The sequence below is a fragment of the Taudactylus pleione genome, unplaced genomic scaffold (assembly GCF_031769625.1).
Source record: "Taudactylus pleione unplaced genomic scaffold, aTauple2 ptg001907l, whole genome shotgun sequence".
Taxonomy (NCBI): domain Eukaryota; kingdom Metazoa; phylum Chordata; class Amphibia; order Anura; family Myobatrachidae; genus Taudactylus; species Taudactylus pleione.
The window spans coordinates 53,806-75,406 of NW_028286304.1; the positions used below are offsets into that span (position 1 = coordinate 53,806).

General features: G+C 49.1%; 1 protein-coding gene across 3 annotated transcripts in view; it reads right to left on the reverse strand.

Annotated features, from left to right (window-relative positions):
- ASH1L (ASH1 like histone lysine methyltransferase) overlaps positions 1–21,601 on the reverse strand; it is a 168,510-nt gene that overhangs the window by 20,746 nt on the left and 126,163 nt on the right. For all 3 annotated transcript variants that reach the window (XM_088465205.1, XM_088465203.1, XM_088465204.1), the window contains exons 12-17: positions 10,020–10,166; positions 9,819–9,927; positions 9,271–9,432; positions 9,092–9,186; positions 5,894–6,042; positions 5,651–5,803 (exon numbers count right to left, since the gene is read on the reverse strand). In XM_088465205.1, coding sequence (XP_088321331.1) covers positions 5,651–5,803; positions 5,894–6,042; positions 9,092–9,186; positions 9,271–9,432; positions 9,819–9,927; positions 10,020–10,166 — 815 coding nt within the window. The remainder of the gene's footprint in view (positions 1–5,650; positions 5,804–5,893; positions 6,043–9,091; positions 9,187–9,270; positions 9,433–9,818; positions 9,928–10,019; positions 10,167–21,601) is intronic.

The following is a 21,601-nucleotide window of genomic DNA, read 5'->3' on the forward strand; positions in this document are numbered from 1 at the left end:
CTCTTACACTGATAATGTGATGTATATCTGTGAGTCTATGACTCAGCACAAGTGTCCGTAGCTCTGTACAGAGAGACTCTTACACTGATAATGTGATGTATATCTGTGAGTCTATGACTCAGCACCTAGTGTCCGTAGCTCTGTACAGAGAGACTCTTACACTGATAATGTGATGTATATCTGTGAGTCTATGACTCAGTACCTAGTGTCCGTAGCTCTGTACAGAGAGACTCTTACACTGATAATGTGACGTATATCTGTGAGTCTATGACTCAGCACAAGTGTCCGTAGCTCTGTACAGAGAGACTCTTACACTGATAATGTGATGTATATCTGTGAGTCTATGACTCAGCACCTAGTGTCCGTAGCTCTGTACAGAGAGACTCTTACACTGATAATGTGATGTATATCTGTGAGTCTATGACTCAGCACCTAGTGTCCGTAGCTCTGTACAGAGAGACTCTTACACTGATAATGTGACGTATATCTGTGAGTCTATGACTCAGCACCTAGTGTCCGTAGCTCTGTACAGAGAGACTCTTACACTGATAATGTGACGTATATCTGTGAGTCTATGACTCAGCACAAGTGTCCGTAGCTCTGTACAGAGAGACTCTTACACTGATAATGTGATGTATATCTGTGAGTCTATGACTCAGCACCTAGTGTCCGTAGCTCTGTACAGAGAGACTCTTACACTGATAATGTGATGTATATCTGTGAGTCTATGACTCAGCACCTAGTGTCCGTAGCTCTGTACAGAGAGACTCTTACACTGATAATGTGATGTATATCTGTGAGTCTATGACTCAGCACCTAGTGTCCGTAGCTCTGTACAGAGAGACTCTTACACTGATAATGTGACGTATATCTGTGAGTCTATGACTCAGCACCTAGTGTCCGTAGCTCTGTACAGAGAGACTCTTACACTGATAATGTGACGTATATCTGTGAGTCTATGACTCAGCACCTAGTGTCCGTAGCTCTGTACAGAGAGACTCTTACACTGATAATGTGACGTATATCTGTGAGTCTATGACTCAGCACAGTGTCCGTAGCTCTGTACAGAGAGACTCTTACACTGATAATGTGACGTATATCTGTGAGTCTATGACTCAGCACCTAGTGTCCGTAGCTCTGTACAGAGAGACTCTTACACTGATAATGTGATGTATATCTGTGAGTCTATGACTCAGCACCTAGTGTCCGTAGCTCTGTACAGAGAGACTCTTACACTGATAATGTGATGTATATCTGTGAGTCTATGACTCAGCACCTAGTGTCCGTAGCTCTGTACAGAGAGACTCTTACACTGATAATGTGATGTATATCTGTGAGTCTATGACTCAGCACCTAGTGTCCGTAGCTCTGTACAGAGAGACTCTTACACTGATAATGTGATGTATATCTGTGAGTCTATGACTCAGCACCTAGTGTCCGTAGCTCTGTACAGAGAGACTCTTACACTGATAATGTGATGTATATCTGTGAGTCTATGACTCAGCACCTAGTGTCCGTAGCTCTGTACAGAGAGACTCTTACACTGATAATGTGATGTATATCTGTGAGTCTATGACTCAGCACCTAGTGTCCGTAGCTCTGTACAGAGAGACTCTTACACTGATAATGTGACGTATATCTGTGAGTCTATGACTCAGCACAGTGTCCGTAGCTCTGTACAGAGAGACTCTTACACTGATAATGTGACGTATATCTGTGAGTCTATGACTCAGCACCTAGTGTCCGTAGCTCTGTACAGAGAGACTCTTACACTGATAATGTGACGTATATCTGTGAGTCTATGACTCAGCACCTAGTGTCCGTAGCTCTGTACAGAGAGACTCTTACACTGATAATGTGATGTATATCTGTGAGTCTATGACTCAGCACAAGTATCCGTAGCTCTGTACAGAGAGACTCTTACACTGATAATGTGACGTATATCTGTGAGTCTATGACTCAGCACCTAGTGTCCGTAGCTCTGTACAGAGAGACTCTTACACTGATAATGTGATGTATATCTGTGAGTCTATGACTCAGCACAAGTGTCCGTAGCTCTGTACAGAGAGACTCTTACACTGATAATGTGATGTATATCTGTGAGTCTATGACTCAGCACCTAGTGTCCGTAGCTCTGTACAGAGAGACTCTTACACTGATAATGTGATGTATATCTGTGAGTCTATGACTCAGCACCTAGTGTCCGTAGCTCTGTACAGAGAGACTCTTACACTGATAATGTGACGTATATCTGTGAGTCTATGACTCAGCACAAGTGTCCGTAGCTCTGTACAGAGAGACTCTTACACTGATAATGTGACGTATATCTGTGAGTCTATGACTCAGCACCTAGTGTCCGTAGCTCTGTACAGAGAGACTCTTACACTGATAATGTGACGTATATCTGTGAGTCTATGACTCAGCACCTAGTGTCCGTAGCTCTGTACAGAGAGACTCTTACACTGATAATGTGATGTATATCTGTGAGTCTATGACTCAGCACCTAGTGTCCGTAGCTCTGTACAGAGAGACTCTTACACTGATAATGTGATGTATATCTGTGAGTCTATGACTCAGCACCTAGTGTCCGTAGCTCTGTACAGAGAGACTCTTACACTGATAATGTGACGTATATCTGTGAGTCTATGACTCAGCACCTAGTGTCCGTAGCTCTGTACAGAGAGACTCTTACACTGATAATGTGACGTATATCTGTGAGTCTATGACTCAGCACCTAGTGTCCGTAGCTCTGTACAGAGAGACTCTTACACTGATAATGTGACGTATATCTGTGAGTCTATGACTCAGCACCTAGTGTCCGTAGCTCTGTACAGAGAGACTCTTACACTGATAATGTGATGTATATCTGTGAGTCTATGACTCAGCACAGTGTCCGTAGCTCTGTACAGAGAGACTCTTACACTGATAATGTGACGTATATCTGTGAGTCTATGACTCAGCACCTAGTGTCCGTAGCTCTGTACAGAGAGACTCTTACACTGATAATGTGATGTATATCTGTGAGTCTATGACTCAGCACCTAGTGTCCGTAGCTCTGTACAGAGAGACTCTTACACTGATAATGTGATGTATATCTGTGAGTCTATGACTCAGCACAAGTGTCCGTAGCTCTGTACAGAGAGACTCTTACACTGATAATGTGATGTATATCTGTGAGTCTATGACTCAGCACCTAGTGTCCGTAGCTCTGTACAGAGAGACTCTTACACTGATAATGTGATGTATATCTGTGAGTCTATGACTCAGCACCTAGTGTCCGTAGCTCTGTACAGAGAGACTCTTACACTGATAATGTGACGTATATCTGTGAGTCTATGACTCAGCACCTAGTGTCCGTAGCTCTGTACAGAGAGACTCTTACACTGATAATGTGACGTATATCTGTGAGTCTATGACTCAGCACCTAGTGTCCGTAGCTCTGTACAGAGAGACTCTTACACTGATAATGTGATGTATATCTGTGAGTCTATGACTCAGCACCTAGTATCCGTAGCTCTGTACAGAGAGACTCTTACACTGATAATGTGACGTATATCTGTGAGTCTATGACTCAGCACCTAGTGTCCGTAGCTCTGTACAGAGAGACTCTTACACTGATAATGTGATGTATATCTGTGAGTCTATGACTCAGCACAAGTATCCGTAGCTCTGTACAGAGAGACTCTTACACTGATAATGTGATGTATATCTGTGAGTCTATGACTCAGCACCTAGTGTCCGTAGCTCTGTACAGAGAGACTCTTACACTGATAATGTGATGTATATCTGTGAGTCTATGACTCAGCACCTAGTGTCCGTAGCTCTGTACAGAGAGACTCTTACACTGATAATGTGATGTATATCTGTGAGTCTATGACTCAGCACCTAGTGTCCGTAGCTCTGTACAGAGAGACTCTTACACTGATAATGTGACGTATATCTGTGAGTCTATGACTCAGCACAGTGTCCGTAGCTCTGTACAGAGAGACTCTTACACTGATAATGTGACGTATATCTGTGAGTCTATGACTCAGCACCTAGTGTCCGTAGCTCTGTACAGAGAGACTCTTACACTGATAATGTGATGTATATCTGTGAGTCTATGACTCAGCACAAGTATCCGTAGCTCTGTACAGAGAGACTCTTACACTGATAATGTGACGTATATCTGTGAGTCTATGACTCAGCACCTAGTGTCCGTAGCTCTGTACAGAGAGACTCTTACACTGATAATGTGATGTATATCTGTGAGTCTATGACTCAGCACAAGTATCCGTAGCTCTGTACAGAGAGACTCTTACACTGATAATGTGATGTATATCTGTGAGTCTATGACTCAGCACCTAGTGTCCGTAGCTCTGTACAGAGAGACTCTTACACTGATAATGTGATGTATATCTGTGAGTCTATGACTCAGCACCTAGTGTCCGTAGCTCTGTACAGAGAGACTCTTACACTGATAATGTGACGTATATCTGTGAGTCTATGACTCAGCACAAGTGTCCGTAGCTCTGTACAGAGAGACTCTTACACTGATAATGTGATGTATATCTGTGAGTCTATGACTCAGCACCTAGTGTCCGTAGCTCTGTACAGAGAGACTCTTACACTGATAATGTGATGTATATCTGTGAGTCTATGACTCAGCACCTAGTGTCCGTAGCTCTGTACAGAGAGACTCTTACACTGATAATGTGATGTATATCTGTGAGTCTATGACTCAGCACCTAGTGTCCGTAGCTCTGTACAGAGAGACTCTTACACTGATAATGTGACGTATATCTGTGAGTCTATGACTCAGCACCTAGTGTCCGTAGCTCTGTACAGAGAGACTCTTACACTGATAATGTGATGTATATCTGTGAGTCTATGACTCAGCACCTAGTATCCGTAGCTCTGTACAGAGAGACTCTTACACTGATAATGTGATGTATATCTGTGAGTCTATGACTCAGCACCTAGTGTCCGTAGCTCTGTACAGAGAGACTCTTACACTGATAATGTGATGTATATCTGTGAGTCTATGACTCAGCACCTAGTGTCCGTAGCTCTGTACAGAGAGACTCTTACACTGATAATGTGATGTATATCTGTGAGTCTATGACTCAGCACCTAGTGTCCGTAGCTCTGTACAGAGAGACTCTTACACTGATAACACAAACTCTTCACTATACAAAGTACAAAAAGAACTATATAAGAGAATAAACTACACCAGGGTAGACAACCTGTGACATTGCAGCTGCTGTGGAACTACACATCCCAGCATGCACAGTTTTGCTGTTAGGGCATGCTAATACTGTAGCAGGCATGCTGGGCTATGTAGTCCCACACGTTGCCTTTACCCCTGGACTGAACAGTAAAATAAGATAAAAAATAGACTTCAGGAGAGCCAATCACACAGAATCGCTGCCAGACGAGGCGCCCTGAGGTCCATAGCCGTGAGTGGAGACAGGGATAGTGCCCGGAGAGAACAGGGAGGAGGGGCCTTGCTTTCAGAGCTTACAGCCTTACACCACCAACAGTTTACAGACATGCTGTGCTTTGCAGTTTGAGCTTTTTGCCTGTTCTCTCCGGTGGTGTGTAATGGATGGGCACATCTAACCACCTGCAGGTGCCCTATGTTAGCGTACCCGTGGCGGAAATGAATCACCTTGGTAACAGACAATGCCATCGCAGATCTCTTTAAAAATCTGGGCCAGACGGGCTGTGCGGGCCACCTCTATGTTTTCCTCCGCAGCCGCTAACCGCCTGGTGCGCACTGAGCGAGAGGTCTGCAGCGCAGCAAACTGGGTCATGAAGACATCTGCAAAACAGGTAAGGCAGGACAGGTTTACAGGAAGCTCCGGGAGAAAGCAGATAACCTGGTATGATATACAGGTAAATCCAGTCTCACCGGACTTAATGTTCCCATCATCTCTGCAGACGCTATTCCAGCGGTTATAGAGCGACGCTGAGCTCAGCTCCTCCTTCACTTCCTCGTGTCTCCGCCGCGTCTTCTCCCAGTTCCTCACCAGGAACACCTGGTGCTTCAATACAAAGTTCCTAGAAGAGAGTATGGGGCACAGTATAATACAGTGACAGGAACACCTGGTGCTTCAATACAAAGTTCCTGGAAGAGAGTATGGGGCGCAGTATAATACAATGACAGGAACACCTGGTGCTTCAATACAAAGTTCCTAGAAGAGAGTATGGGGCGCAGTATAATACAATGACAGGAACACCTGGTGCTTCAATACAAAGTTCCTGGAAGAGAGTATGGGGCGCAGTATAATACAGTGACAGGGACACCTGGTGCTTCAATACAAAGTTCCTAGAAGAGAGTATGGGGCGCAGTATAAAACAGTGACAGGAACACCTGGTGCTTCAATACAAAGTTCCTAGAAGAGAGTATGGGGCGCAGTATAAAACAGTGACAGGAACACCTGGTGCTTCAATACAAAGTTCCTAGAAGAGAGTATGGGGCGCAGTATAATACAGTGACAGGAACACCTGGTGCTTCAATACAAAGTTCCTAGAAGAGTGTATGGGGCGCAGTATAATACAGTGACAGGAACACCTGGTGCTTCAATACAAAGTTCCTGGAAGAGAGTATGGGGCGCAGTATAATACAATGACAGGAACACCTGGTGCTTCAATACAAAGTTCCTAGAAGAGAGTATGGGGCGCAGTATAATACAATGACAGGAACACCTGGTGCTTCAATACAAAGTTCCTGGAAGAGAGTATGGGGCGCAGTATAATACAGTGACAGGAACACCTGGTGCTTCAATACAAAGTTCCTGGAAGAGTGTATGGGGCGCAGTATATTACAGTGACAGGAACACCTGGTGCTTCAATACAAAGTTCCTGGAAGAGAGTATGGGGCGCAGTATAATACAGTGACAGGAACACCTGGTGCTTCAATACAAAGTTCCTAGAAGAGAGTATGGGGCGCAGTATAATACAGTGACAGGGACACCTGGTGGTTCAATACAAAGTTCCTGGAAGAGAGTATGGGGCGCAGTATAATACAGTGACAGGGACACCTGGTGCTTCAATACAAAGTTCCTAGAAGAGAGTATGGGGCGCAGTATAATACAGTGACAGGAACACCTGGTGCTTCAATACAAAGTTCCTGGAAGAGAGTATGGGGCGCAGTATAATACAGTGACAGGGACACCTGGTGCTTCAATACAAAGTTCCTAGAAGAGAGTATGGGGCGCAGTATAATACAGTGACAGGAACACCTGGTGCTTCAATACAAAGTTCCTAGAAGAGAGTATGGGGCGCAGTATAAAACAGTGACAGGAACACCTGGTGCTTCAATACAAAGTTCCTAGAAGAGAGTATGGGGCGCAGTATAATACAGTGACAGGAACACCTGGTGCTTCAATACAAAGTTCCTAGAAGAGTGTATGGGGCGCAGTATAATACAGTGACAGGAACACCTGGTGCTTCAATACAAAGTTCCTGGAAGAGAGTATGGGGAGCAGTATATTACAGTGACAGGGACACCTGGTGCTTCAATACAAAGTTCCTGGAAGAGAGTATTTGGCACAGTATAATACAGTGACAGGAACACCTGGTGCTTCAGCACAAAGTTCCTAGAAGAGAGTGAGGGGAAGGTACAATATGGGGGTGCAGTATAATGCAGTGAGGGGAAGGTACAGTATGGGGCGCAGTATAATACAGTGAGGGGAAGGTACAGTATAGGGGTGCAGTATAATGCAGTGAGGGAAAGGTACAGTATAGGGGTGCAGTATAATGCAGTGAGGGGAAGGTGCAGTATAATGCAGTGAGGGGAAGGTACAGTAGAGGGGTGCAGTATAATGCAGTGAGGGGAAGGTACAGTATGGGGGTGCAGTATAATGCAGTGAGGGGAAGGTACAGTATGGGGGTGCAGTATAATGCAGTGAGGGGAAGGTACAGTATGGGGCGCAGTATAATGCAGTGAGGGGAAGGTACAGTATGGGGCGCAGTATAATGCAGCGAGGGGAAGGTACAGTATGGGGGTGCAGTATAATGCAGTGAGGGGAAGGTACAGTATGGGGGTGCAGTATAATGCAGTGAGGGGAAGGTACAGTATGGGGGTGCTGTATAATACAGTGAGGGGAAGGTACAGTATAGGGGTGCAGTATAATACAGTGAGGGGAAGGTACAGTATAGGGGTGCAGTATAGTGCAGTGAGGGGAAGGTACAGTATAGGGGTGCAGTATAATGCAGTGAGGGGAAGGTACAGTATAGGGGTGCAGTATAATGCAGTGAGGGGAAGGTACAGTATGGGGCGCAGTATAATGCAGTGAGGGGAAGGTACAGTATGGGGCGCAGTATAATGCAGTGAGGGGAAGGTACAGTATGGGGTTGCAGTATAATGCAGTGAGGGGAAGGTACAGTATGGGGGTGCAGTATAATGCAGTGAGGGGAAGGTACAGTATTGTGGTGCAGTATAATGCAGTGAGGGGAAGGTACAGTATAGGGGTGCAGTATAATGCAGTGAGGGGAAGGGACAATATGGGGGCGCAGTATAATGCAGTGAGGGGAAGGTACAGTATGGGGCGCAGTATAATGCAGTGAGGGGAAGGTACAGTATGGGGCGCAGTATAATGCAGTGAGGGGAAGGTACAGTATGGGGGCGCAGTATAATGCAGTGAGGGGAAGGTAGAGTATGTGGGTGCAGTATAATGCAGTGAGGGGAAGGTACAGTATGGGGCGCAGTATAATGCAGTGAGGGGAAGGTACAGTAGAGGGGTGCAGTATAATGCAGTGAGGGGAAGGTACAGTATGGGGGCGCAGTATAATACAGTGAGGGGAAGGTACAGTATAGGGGTGCAGTATAATACAGTGAGGGGAAGGTACAGTATAGGGGTGCAGTATAATGCAGTGAGGGGAAGGTACAGTAGAGGGGTGCAGTATAATGCAGTGAGGGGAAGGTACAGTATGGAGCGCAGTATAATGCAGTGAGGGGAAGGTACAGTATGGAGGTGCAGTATAATGCAGTGAGGGGAATGTACAGTATGGGGGTGCAGTATATTACAGTTGCGGGTTAGATGGAGCATGGGGGCGCAGTATAAAAGACGCAGCAATGGCAGGCAGTGGTATATAAGAATCACACCTTTCTCGGTTGGACATTGGCTTCATGTGGAGCTGTGGGATCAGCCTGTTTGGGGTCCCAGCAGTATCGCTGCGATCCTCACTCTGGTGACCTCTCTGTAATACAGACATATAGGAAAATGAATGACTCTCACCCGTGTCACAGCACAGTAAGCTGCCTGGCACCCCTGGGTGACTCACCCGCCTCTTCAGCCGATGCTTAGATTTCCTCTTCTCCTTGGAGCGGCCCAGTCTGCGATGGGATGGCTGCGTGTGGTTGCCCTTGTTGCTCTGCCCATTCATCCTCTGGCTCTTGCCACCAATGATCCCTCTGCACCTCTCAAAGCCGCACTTACAGAGTTGCTGCCAGGATGTGGGAGAAAGAAGAGAACGTTCCTGTACAATGATCTGGATGTAACCCAGGGTAACGGCTGGTGTTATACATGGCAGAGGACACACTGCTGTATCCCACACTCACTTTACTAATGTCACCCCACAAACACCCCAATGGCCAATGATTTCATTGTGTTTCTACAAGACAACTACATTACTACCAGGGGGAGGGGATGCCATAAATCACCAGCACTGTGGATGCCGCTACGAGCGGCGGGTACAGCTTTGCCAAGATGCCGCTATCTGGGCCTGACCTGTGGTTCATTCTCCACGTATGACGGTTAGATCATGCATGAAGAATGCTCCCGTGTTGTGAGCTTGCCCAGAGGTCACGGAACCCTTGTATGTTCTCTCACCTGCTTCTCCATGTTAAAGGAATGAAAGTTGTAGTCATAGGCCAGCTCGGTGCCCGCTGGCATGTCCTTCAAAGCATACAATCCAATTCTGGAAACACCATTCACGGACCTGGGCCGCAAGACAACAGATGAGGAGAGATATAAGAGTCACCACATAGACATGTCCCATAGGGGGCGCCCTAGGCATAGATAGCAGCTCACCATTTCTGCATCTCGCAGTTGGGATCACAGCTGTGGTTGATGAATCGAGCCTCATTGCCCATTCGGTAGCTGTCTATCACCATGCCACTGTCCAGGCTGAGGCAGTAATGGTCACTGTGGTTGTGATACTGTTCAATCATCCGGTTCCTGGAATGCAGGACACTTATCAGGGATAGCACCATGAGGAGACTGCGCCTCCTCCATCACACACCAGAGACACAGGGACACACAGCTGGAGGCTCAGTCCCTACACATCTTCATACAAGGACCCCTACACCCCTGTATACACAGCCTCCTATACCCCAAGCAACCTCCACATGAGCACCCCTACACCCCTGTATACACAGCCTCCTATACCCCAAGCAACCTCCACATGAGCACCCCTACACTTCTGTATACACAGCCTCCTATACCCCAAGGAACCTAAATATAAGGACCCCTACAACTCTGTATACACAGCCTCCAATACCCCAAGCAACCTCCACATGAGCCCTCCTACACCCCTGTATACACAGCCTCCTATACTCCAAGCAACCTCCACATGAGCACCCCTACACCCCTGTATACACAGCCTCCTATACCCCAAGCAACCTCCACATGAGCACCCCTACACCCCTGTATACACAGCCTCCTATACCCCAAGCAACCTCCACGTGAGCACCCTTACACCTCTGTATACACAGCCTCCTATACCCCAAGCAACCTCCACATGAGCCCTCCTACACCTCTGTATACACAGCCTCCTATACCCCAAGGAACCTAAATATAAGGACCCCTACAACTCTGTATACACAGCCTCCTATACCCCAAGCAACCTCCACATGAGCCCTCCTACACCTCTGTATACACAGCCTCCTATACCCCAAGGAACCTAAATATAAGGACCCCTACACCTCTGTATACACAGCCTCCTATACCCCAAGGAATCTCCACATGAGCACCCTTACACCTCTGTATACACAGCCTCCTATACCCCAAGCAACCTCCACATGAGCCCTCCTACACCTCTGTATACACAGCCTCCTATACCCCAAGCAACCTCCACATGAGCCCTCCTACACCTCTGTATACACAGCCTCCTATACCCCAAGCAACCTCCAGATGAGCCCTCCTACACCTCTGTATACACAGCCTCCTATACCCCAAGGAACCTCCACATGTGCACCCCTACACCTCTGTATACACAGCCTCCTATACCCCAAGGAACCTCTACATGAGCACCCTTACACCTCTGTATACACAGCCTCCTATACCCCAAGCAACCTCCACATGAGCCCTCCTACACCTCTGCATACACAGCCTCCTATACCCCAAGGAACCTCCACATGAGCACCCCTACACCTCTGTAAACACAGCCTCCTAAACCCCAAGGAACCTCCACATGAGCACCCTTACACCTCTGTATACACAGCCTCCTATACCCCAAGCAACCTCCACATGAGCCCTCCTACACATCTGTATACACAGCCTCCTATACCCCAAGCAACCTCCACATGAGCACCCCTACACCCCTGTATACACAGCCTCCAATACCCCAAGCAACCTCCACATGAGCACCCCTACACCCCTGTATACACAGCCTCCTATACATATAGCAACCTCCACATGAGCACCCCTACACCTCTGTATACACAGCCTCCTATACCCCAAGGAACCTAAATATAAGGACCCCTACAACTCTGTATACACAGCCTCCTATACCCCAAGCAACCTCCACATGAGCCCTCCTACACCTCTGTATACACAGCCTCCTATACCCCAAGGAACCTCCACATGAGCACCCTTACACCTCTGTATACACAGCCTCCTATACCCCAAGCAACCTCCACATGAGCCCTCCTACACCTCTGTATACACAGCCTCCTATACCCCAAGCAACCTCCACATGAGCACTCCTACACCTCTGTATACACAGCCTCCTATACCCCAAGGAATCTCCACATGAGCACCCTTACACCTCTGAATACACAGCCTCCTATACCCCAAGCAACCTCCACATGAGCCCTCCTACACCTCTGTATACACAGCCTCCTATACCCCAAGCAACCTCCACATGAGCCCTCCTACACCTCTGTATACACAGCCTCCTATACCCCAAGGAACCTACCACATGAGCACCCCTACACCTCTGTATACACAGCCTCCTATACCCCAAGGAACCTCCACATGAGCACCCTTACACCTCTGTATACACAGCCTCCTATACCCCAAGCAACCTCCACATGAGCCCTCCTACACCTCTGTATACACAGCCTCCTATACCCCAAGGAACCTCCACATGAGCACCCCTACACCTCTGTATACACAGACTTCAAAATCAAGGCTCAACCCCAAGCAACCTCCACATGAGCACCCCTACACCTCTGTATACACAGCCTCCTATACCCCAAGGAACCTCCACATGAGCACCTCTACACCCCTGTATACACAGACTTCAAAATCAAGGCTCAACCCCAAGCAACCTCCACATGAGCACCCCTACACCTCTGTATACACAGCCTCCTATAGCCTAAGGAACCTCCACATGAGCACCCTTACACCTATGTATACACAGCCTCCTATACCCCAAGCAACCTCCACATGAGCCCTCCTACACCTCTGTATACACAGCCTCCTATACCCCAAGGAATCTCCACATGAGCACTCCTACACCTCTGTATACACAGCCTCCTATACCCCAAGGAACCTCCACATGTGCACCCCTACACCTCTGTATACACAGCCTCCTATACCCCAAGGAACCTCCACATGAGCACCCTTACACCTCTGTATACACAGCCTCCTATACCCCAAGCAACCTCCACATGAGCCCTCCTACACATCTGTATACACAGCCTCCTATACCCCAAGCAACCTCCACATGAGCACCCCTACACCCCTGTATACACAGCCTCCAATACCCCAAGCAACCTCCACATGAGCACCCCTACACCCCTGTATACACAGCCTCCTATACCCCAAGCAACCTCCACATGAGCACCCCTACACCTCTGTATACACAGCCTCCTATACCCCAAGGAACCTAAATATAAGGACCCCTACAACTCTGTATACACAGCCTCCTATACCCCAAGCAACCTCCACATGAGCCCTCCTACACCTCTGTATACACAGCCTCCTATACCCCAAGGAACCTCCACATGAGCACCCCTACACATCTGTATACACAGCCTCTTATACCCCAAGCAACCTCCACATGAGCACCCTTACACCTCTGTATACACAGCCTCCTATACCCCAAGCAACCTCCACATGAGCCCTCCTACACCTCTGTATACACAGCCTCCTATACCCCAAGAAACCTCCACATGAGCACCCCTACACCTCTGTATACACAGCCTCCTATACGCCAAGGAACCTCCACATGAGCACCCTTACACCTCTGTATACACAGCCTCCTATACCCCAAGCAACCTCCACATGAGCACCCTTACACCTCTGTATATACAGCCTCCTATACCCCAGGGAACCTCCACATGAGCACCCCTACACCTCTGTATACACAGCCTCCTATACCCCAAGGAACCAAAATATAAGGACCCCTACACACCTCTGTATATACACAGCCTCCTATACCCCAAGGAACCTCAACATGAGCACCCCTACACCTCTGTATACACAGCCGTCTATACCCCAAGGAACCTCCACATGAGCCCTCCTACACCTCTGTATACACAGCCTCCTATACCCCAAGCAACCTCCACATGAGCCCTCCTACACCTCTGTATACACAGCCTCCTATACCCCAAGCAACCTCCAGATGAGCCCTCCTACACCTCTGTATACACAGCCTCCTATACCCCAAGGAACCTCCACATGTGCACCCCTACACCTCTGTATACACAGCCTCCTATACCCCAAGGAACCTCTACATGAGCACCCTTACACCTCTGTATACACAGCCTCCTATACCCCAAGCAACCTCCACATGAGCCCTCCTACACCTCTGCATACACAGCCTCCTATACCCCAAGGAACCTCCACATGAGCACCCTTACACCTCTGTATACACAGCCTCCTATACCCCAAGCAACCTCCACATGAGCCCTCCTACACCTCTGCATACACAGCCTCCTATACCCCAAGGAACCTCCACATGAGCACCCTTACACCTCTGTATACACAGCCTCCTATACCCCAAGCAACCTCCACATGAGCCCTCCTACACATCTGTATACACAGCCTCCTATACCCCAAGCAACCTCCACATGAGCACCCCTACACCCCTGTATACACAGCCTCCAATACCCCAAGCAACCTCCACATGAGCACCCCTACACCCCTGTATACACAGCCTCCTATACATATAGCAACCTCCACATGAGCACCCCTACACCTCTGTATACACAGCCTCCTATACCCCAAGGAACCTAAATATAAGGACCCCTACAACTCTGTATACACAGCCTCCTATACCCCAAGCAACCTCCACATGAGCCCTCCTACACCTCTGTATACACAGCCTCCTATACCCCAAGGAACCTCCACATGAGCACCCCTACACATCTGTATACACAGCCTCCTATACCCCAAGCAACCTCCACATGAGCACCCTTACACCTCTGTATACACAGCCTCCTATACCCCAAGCAACCTCCACATGAGCCCTCCTACACCTCTGTATACACAGCCTCCTATACCCCAAGCAACCTCCACATGAGCACTCCTACACCTCTGTATACACAGCCTCCTATACCCCAAGGAATCTCCACATGAGCACCCTTACACCTCTGAATACACAGCCTCCTATACCCCAAGCAACCTCCACATGAGCCCTCCTACACCTCTGTATACACAGCCTCCTATACCCCAAGCAACCTCCACATGAGCCCTCCTACACCTCTGTATACACAGCCTCCTATACCCCAAGGAACCTCCACATGAGCACCCCTACACCTCTGTATACACAGCCTCCTATACCCCAAGGAACCTCCACATGAGCACCCTTACACCTCTGTATACACAGCCTCCTATACCCCAAGCAACCTCCACATGAGCCCTCCTACACCTCTGTATACACAGCCTCCTATACCCCAAGGAACCTCCACATGAGCACCCCTACACCTCTGTATACACAGACTTCAAAATCAAGGCTCAACCCCAAGCAACCTCCACATGAGCACCCCTACACCTCTGTATACACAGCCTCCTATACCCCAAGGAACCTCCACATGAGCACCTCTACACCCCTGTATACACAGACTTCAAAATCAAGGCTCAACCCCAAGCAACCTCCACATGAGCACCCCTACACCTCTGTATACACAGCCTCCTATAGCCTAAGGAACCTCCACATGAGCACCCTTACACCTATGTATACACAGCCTCCTATACCCCAAGCAACCTCCACATGAGCCCTCCTACACCTCTGTATACACAGCCTCCTATACCCCAAGGAATCTCCACATGAGCACTCATACAACTCTGTATACACAGCCTCCTATACCCCAAGGAACCTCCACATGTGCACCCCTACACCTCTGTATACACAGCCTCCTATACCCCAAGGAACCTCCACATGAGCACCCTTACACCTCTGTATACACAGCCTCCTATACCCCAAGCAACCTCCACATGAGCCCTCCTACACATCTGTATACACACCCTGCTATACCCCAAGCAACCTCCACATGAGCACCCCTACACCCCTGTATACACAGCCTCCAATACCCCAAGCAACCTCCACATGAGCACCCCTACACCCCTGTATACACAGCCTCCTATACCCCAAGCAACCTCCACATGAGCACCCCTACACCTCTGTATACACAGCCTCCTATACCCCAAGGAACCTAAATATAAGGACCCCTACAACTCTGTATACACAGCCTCCTATACCCCAAGCAACCTCCACATGAGCCCTCCTACACCTCTGTATACACAGCCTCCTATACCCCAAGGAACCTCCACATGAGCACCCCTACACATCTGTATACACAGCCTCTTATACCCCAAGCAACCTCCACATGAGCACCCTTACACCTCTGTATACACAGCCTCCTATACCCCAAGCAACCTCCACATGAGCCCTCCTACACCTCTGTATACACAGCCTCCTATACCCCAAGAAACCTCCACATGAGCACCCCTACACCTCTGTATACACAGCCTCCTATACGCCAAGGAACCTCCACATGAGCACCCTTACACCTCTGTATACACAGCCTACTATACCCCAAGCAACCTCCACATGAGCACCCTTACACCTCTGTATATACAGCCTCCTATACCCCAGGGAACCTCCACATGAGCACCCCTACACCTCTGTATACACAGCCTCCTATACCCCAAGGAACCAAAATATCAGGACCCCTACACACCTCTGTATATACACAGCCTCCTATACCCCAAGGAACCTCAACATGAGCACCCCTACACCTCTGTATACACAGCCGTCTATACCCCAAGGAACCTCCACATGAGCCCTCCTACACCTCTGTATACACAGCCTCCTATACGCCAAGGAACCTCCACATGAGCACCCTTACACCTCTGTATACACAGCCTCCTATACCCCAAGGAACCTCCACATGAGCACTCCTACACCTCTGTATACACAGCCTCCTATACCCCAAGCAACCTCCACATGAGCACACTTACACCTCTGTATACACAGCCTCCTATACCCCAAGCAACCTCCAAATAAGGACCCCTACACCTCTGTATACACAGCCTCCTATACCCCAAGGAACCAAAATATAAGGACCCCTACACCTCTGTATACACAGCCTCCTATACCCCAAGGAACCTCCACATGAGCACCCTTACACCTCTGTATACACAGCCTCCTATACCCCAAACAACCTCCACAAGTGCCCTCCTACACCTCTGTATACACAGCCTCCTATACCCCAAGGAACCTCCACATGAGCACCCCTATACCTCTGTATACACAGCCTCCTATACCCCAAGGAACCTCCACATGAGCACTCCTACACCTCTGTATACACAGCCTCCTATACCCCAAGGAACCTCCACATGAGCACCCCTACACATCTGTATACACAGCCTCCTATACCCCAAGGAACCTCCACATGAGCACCCCTACACCTCTGTATACACAGCCTCCTATACCCCAAGAAACCTCCACATGAGCACCCCTACACCTCTGTATACACAGCCTCCTATACGCCAAGGAACCTCCACATGAGCACCCTTACACCTCTGTATACACAGCCTCCTATACCCAAAGCAACCTCCACATGAGCACCCTTACACCTCTGTATATACAGCCTCCTATACCCCAGGGAACCTCCACATGAGCACCCTTACACCTCTGTATATACAGCCTCCTATACCCCAAGGAACCTCCACATGAGCACCCCTACACCTCTGTATACACAGCCTCCTATACCCCAAGGAACCTCCACATGAGCACCCCTACACCTCTGTATACACAGCCTCCTATACCCCAAGGAACCTCCACATGAGCACCCCTACACCTCTGTATACACAGCCTCCTATACCCCAAGGAACCTCCACATGAGCACCCCTACACCTCTGTATACACAGACTTCAAAATCAAGGCTCAACCCCAAGCAACCTCCACATGAGCACCCCTACACCTCTGTATACACAGCCTCCTATACCCCAAGGAACTTCCACATGAGCACCCCTACACCTCTGTATACACAGCCTCCTATACCCCAAGGAACCTCCACATGAGCACCCCTACACCTCTGTATACACAGCCTCCTATACCCCAAGCAACCTCCACATGAGCCCTCCTACACCTCTGTATACACAGCCTCCTATACCCCAAGAAACCTCCACATGAGCACCCCTACACCTCTGTATACACAGACTTCAAAATCAAGGCTCAACCCCAAGCAACTTCCACATGAGCACCCCTACACCTCTGTATACACAGCCTCCTATACCCCAAGGAACCTCCACATGAGCACCCCTACACCTCTGTATACACAGCCTCCTATACCCCAAGGAACCTCCACATGAGCACCCCTACACCTCTGTATACACAGCCTCCTATACCCCAAGCAACCTCCACATGAGCACTCCTACACCTCTGTATACACAGCCTCCTATACCCCAAGGAACCTCCACATGAGCACCCCTACACCTCTGTATACACAGACTTCAAAATCAAGGCTCAACCCCAAGCAACTTCCACATGAGCACCCCTACACCTCTGTATACACAGCCTCCTATACCCCAAGGAACCTCCACATGAGCACCCCTACACCTCTGTATACACAGCCTCCTATACCCCAAGGAACCTCCACATGAGCACCCCTACACCTCTGTATACACAGCCTCCTATACCCCAAGCAACCTCCACATGAGCACTCCTACACCTCTGTATACACAGCCTCCTATACCCCAAGGAACCTCCACATGAGCACCCCTACACCTCTGTATACACAGACTTCAAAATCAAGGCTCAACCCCAAGCAACCTCCACATTAGCACCCCTACACCTCTGTATACACAGCCTCCTATACCCCAAGGAACCTCCACATGAGCACCCCTACACCTCTGTATACACAGCCTCCTATACCCCAAGGAACCTCCACATGAGCACCCTTACACCTCTGTATACACAGCCTCCTATACCCCAAGGAACCTCCACATGAGCACCCTTACACCTCTGTATACACAGCCTCCTATACCCCAAGCAACCTCCACATGAGCACCCTTACACCTCTGTATACACAGCCTCCTATACCCCAAGCAACCTCCAAATAAGGACCCCTACACCTCTGTATACACAGACTTCAAAATCAAGGCTCAACCCCAAGCAACCTCCACATTAGCACCCCTACACCTCTGTATACACAGCCTCCTATACCCCAAGGAACCTCCACATGAGCACCCCTACACCTCTGTATACACAGCCTCCTATACCCCAAGGAACCTCCACATGAGCACCCTTACACCTCTGTATACACAGCCTCCTATACCCCAAGGAACCTCCACATGAGCACCCTTACACCTCTGTATACACAGCCTCCTATACCCCAAGCAACCTCCACATGAGCACCCTTACACCTCTGTATACACAACCTCCTATACCCCAAGCAACCTCCAAATAAGGACCCCTACACCTCTGTATACACAGCCTCCTATACCCTAAGGAACCTCCACATGAGCACCCCTACACCTCTGTATACACAGCCTCCTATACCCCAAGGAACCTCCACATGAGCACCCTTACACCTCTGTATACACAGCCTCCTATACCCCAAGCAACCTCCACATGAGCACCCTTACACCTCTGTATACACAGCCTCCTATACCCCAAGCAACCTCCAAATAAGGACCCCTACACCTCTGTATACACAGCCTCCTATACCCCAAGGAACCTCCACATGAGCACCCTTACACCTCTGTATACACAGCCTCTTATACCCCAAGGAACCTCCACATGAGCACCCCTACACCTCTGTATACACAGCCTCCTATACCCCAAGGAACCTCCACATGAGCACCCCTACACCTCTGTATACACAGCCTCCTATACCCCAAGGAACCTGCACATGAGCACCCCTATACCTCTGTATACACAGCCTCCTATACCCCAAGGAACCTAAATATAAGGACCCCTACACACCTCTGTATACACAGCCTCCTATACCCCAAGGAACCTCCACATGAGCACCCCTACACCTCTGTATACACAGCCTCCTATACCCCAAGGAACCTCCAATAAGGACCCCTACACCTCTGTATACACAGCCTCCTATATCCCAAGGAACCTCCACATGAGCACCCCTACACCTCTGTATACACAGCCTCCTATACCCCAAGGAACCACCACATGAGCACCCTTACACCTCTGTATACACAGCCTCCTATACCCCAAGGAACCTCCACATGAGCACCCCTACACCTCTGTATACACAGCCTCCTATACCCCAAGGAACCTCCAATAAGGACCCTTACACCTCTGTATACACAGCCTCCTATACCCCAAGGAACCTCCACATGAGCACCCCTACACCTCTGTATACACAGCCTCCTATACCCCAAGAAACCTCCACATGAGCACCCCTACACCTCTGTATACACAGCCTCCTATACGCCAAGGAACCTCCACATGAGCACCCTTACACCTCTGTATACACAGCCTCCTATACCCAAAGCAACCTCCACATGAGCACCCTTACACCTCTGTATATACAGCCTCCTATACCCCAGGGAACCTCCACATGAGCACCCTTACACCTCTGTATATACAGCCCCCTATACCCCAAGGAACCTCCACATGAGCACCCCTACACCTCTGTATACACAGCCTCCTATACCCCAAGGAACCTCCACATGAGCCCTCCTACACCTCTGTATACACAGCCTCCTATACCCCAAGGAACCTCCACATGAGCACCCCTACACCTCTGTATACACAGACTTCAAAATCAAGGCTCAACCCCAAGCAACTTCCACATGAGCACCCCTACACCTCTGTATACACAGCCTCCTATACCCCAAGGAACCTCCACATGAGCACCCCTACACCTCTGTATACACAGCCTCCTATACCCCAAGCAACCTCCACATGAGCCCTCCTACACCTCTGTATACACAGCCTCCTATACCCCAAGGAACCTCCACATGAGCACCCCTACACCTCTGTATACACAGACTTCAAAATCAAGGCTCAACCCCAAGCAACCTCCACATGAGCACCCCTACACCTCTGTATACACAGCCTCCTATACCCCAAGGAACCTCCACATGAGCACCCCTACACCTCTGTATACACAGCCTCCTATACCCCAAGGAACCTCCACATGAGCACCCCTACACCTCTGTATACACAGCCTCCTATACCCCAAGCAACCTCCACATGAGCCCTCCTACACCTCTGTATACACAGCCTCCTATACCCCAAGGAACCTCCACATGAGCACCCCTACACCTCTGTATACACAGACTTCAAAATCAAGGCTCAACCCCAAGCAACTTCCACATGAGCACCCCTACACCTCTGTATACACAGCCTCCTATACCCCAAGGAACCTCCACATGAGCACCCCTACACCTCTGTATACACAGCCTCCTATACCCCAAGGAACCTCCACATGAGCACCCCTACACCTCTGTATACACAGCCTCCTATACCCCAAGCAACCTCCACATGAGCACTCCTACACCTCTGTATACACCGCCTCCTATACCCCAAGGAACCTCCACATGAGCACCCCTACACCTCTGTATACACAGACTTCAAAATCAAGGCTCAACCCCAAGCAACTTCCACATGAGCACCCCTACACCTCTGTATACACAGCCTCCTATACCCCAAGGAACCTCCACATGAGCACCCCTACACCTCTGTATACACAGCCTCCTATACCCCAAGGAACCTCCACATGAGCACCCCTACATCTCTGTATACACAGCCTCCTATACCCCAAGCAACCTCCACATGAGCACTCCTACACCTCTGTATACACAGCCTCCTATACCCCAAGGAACCTCCACATGAGCACCCCTACACCTCTGTATACACAGACTTCAAAATCAAGGCTCAACCGCAAGCAACCTCCACATTAGCACCCCTACACCTCTGTATACACAGCCTCCTATACCCCAAGGAACCTCCACATGAGCACCCCTAC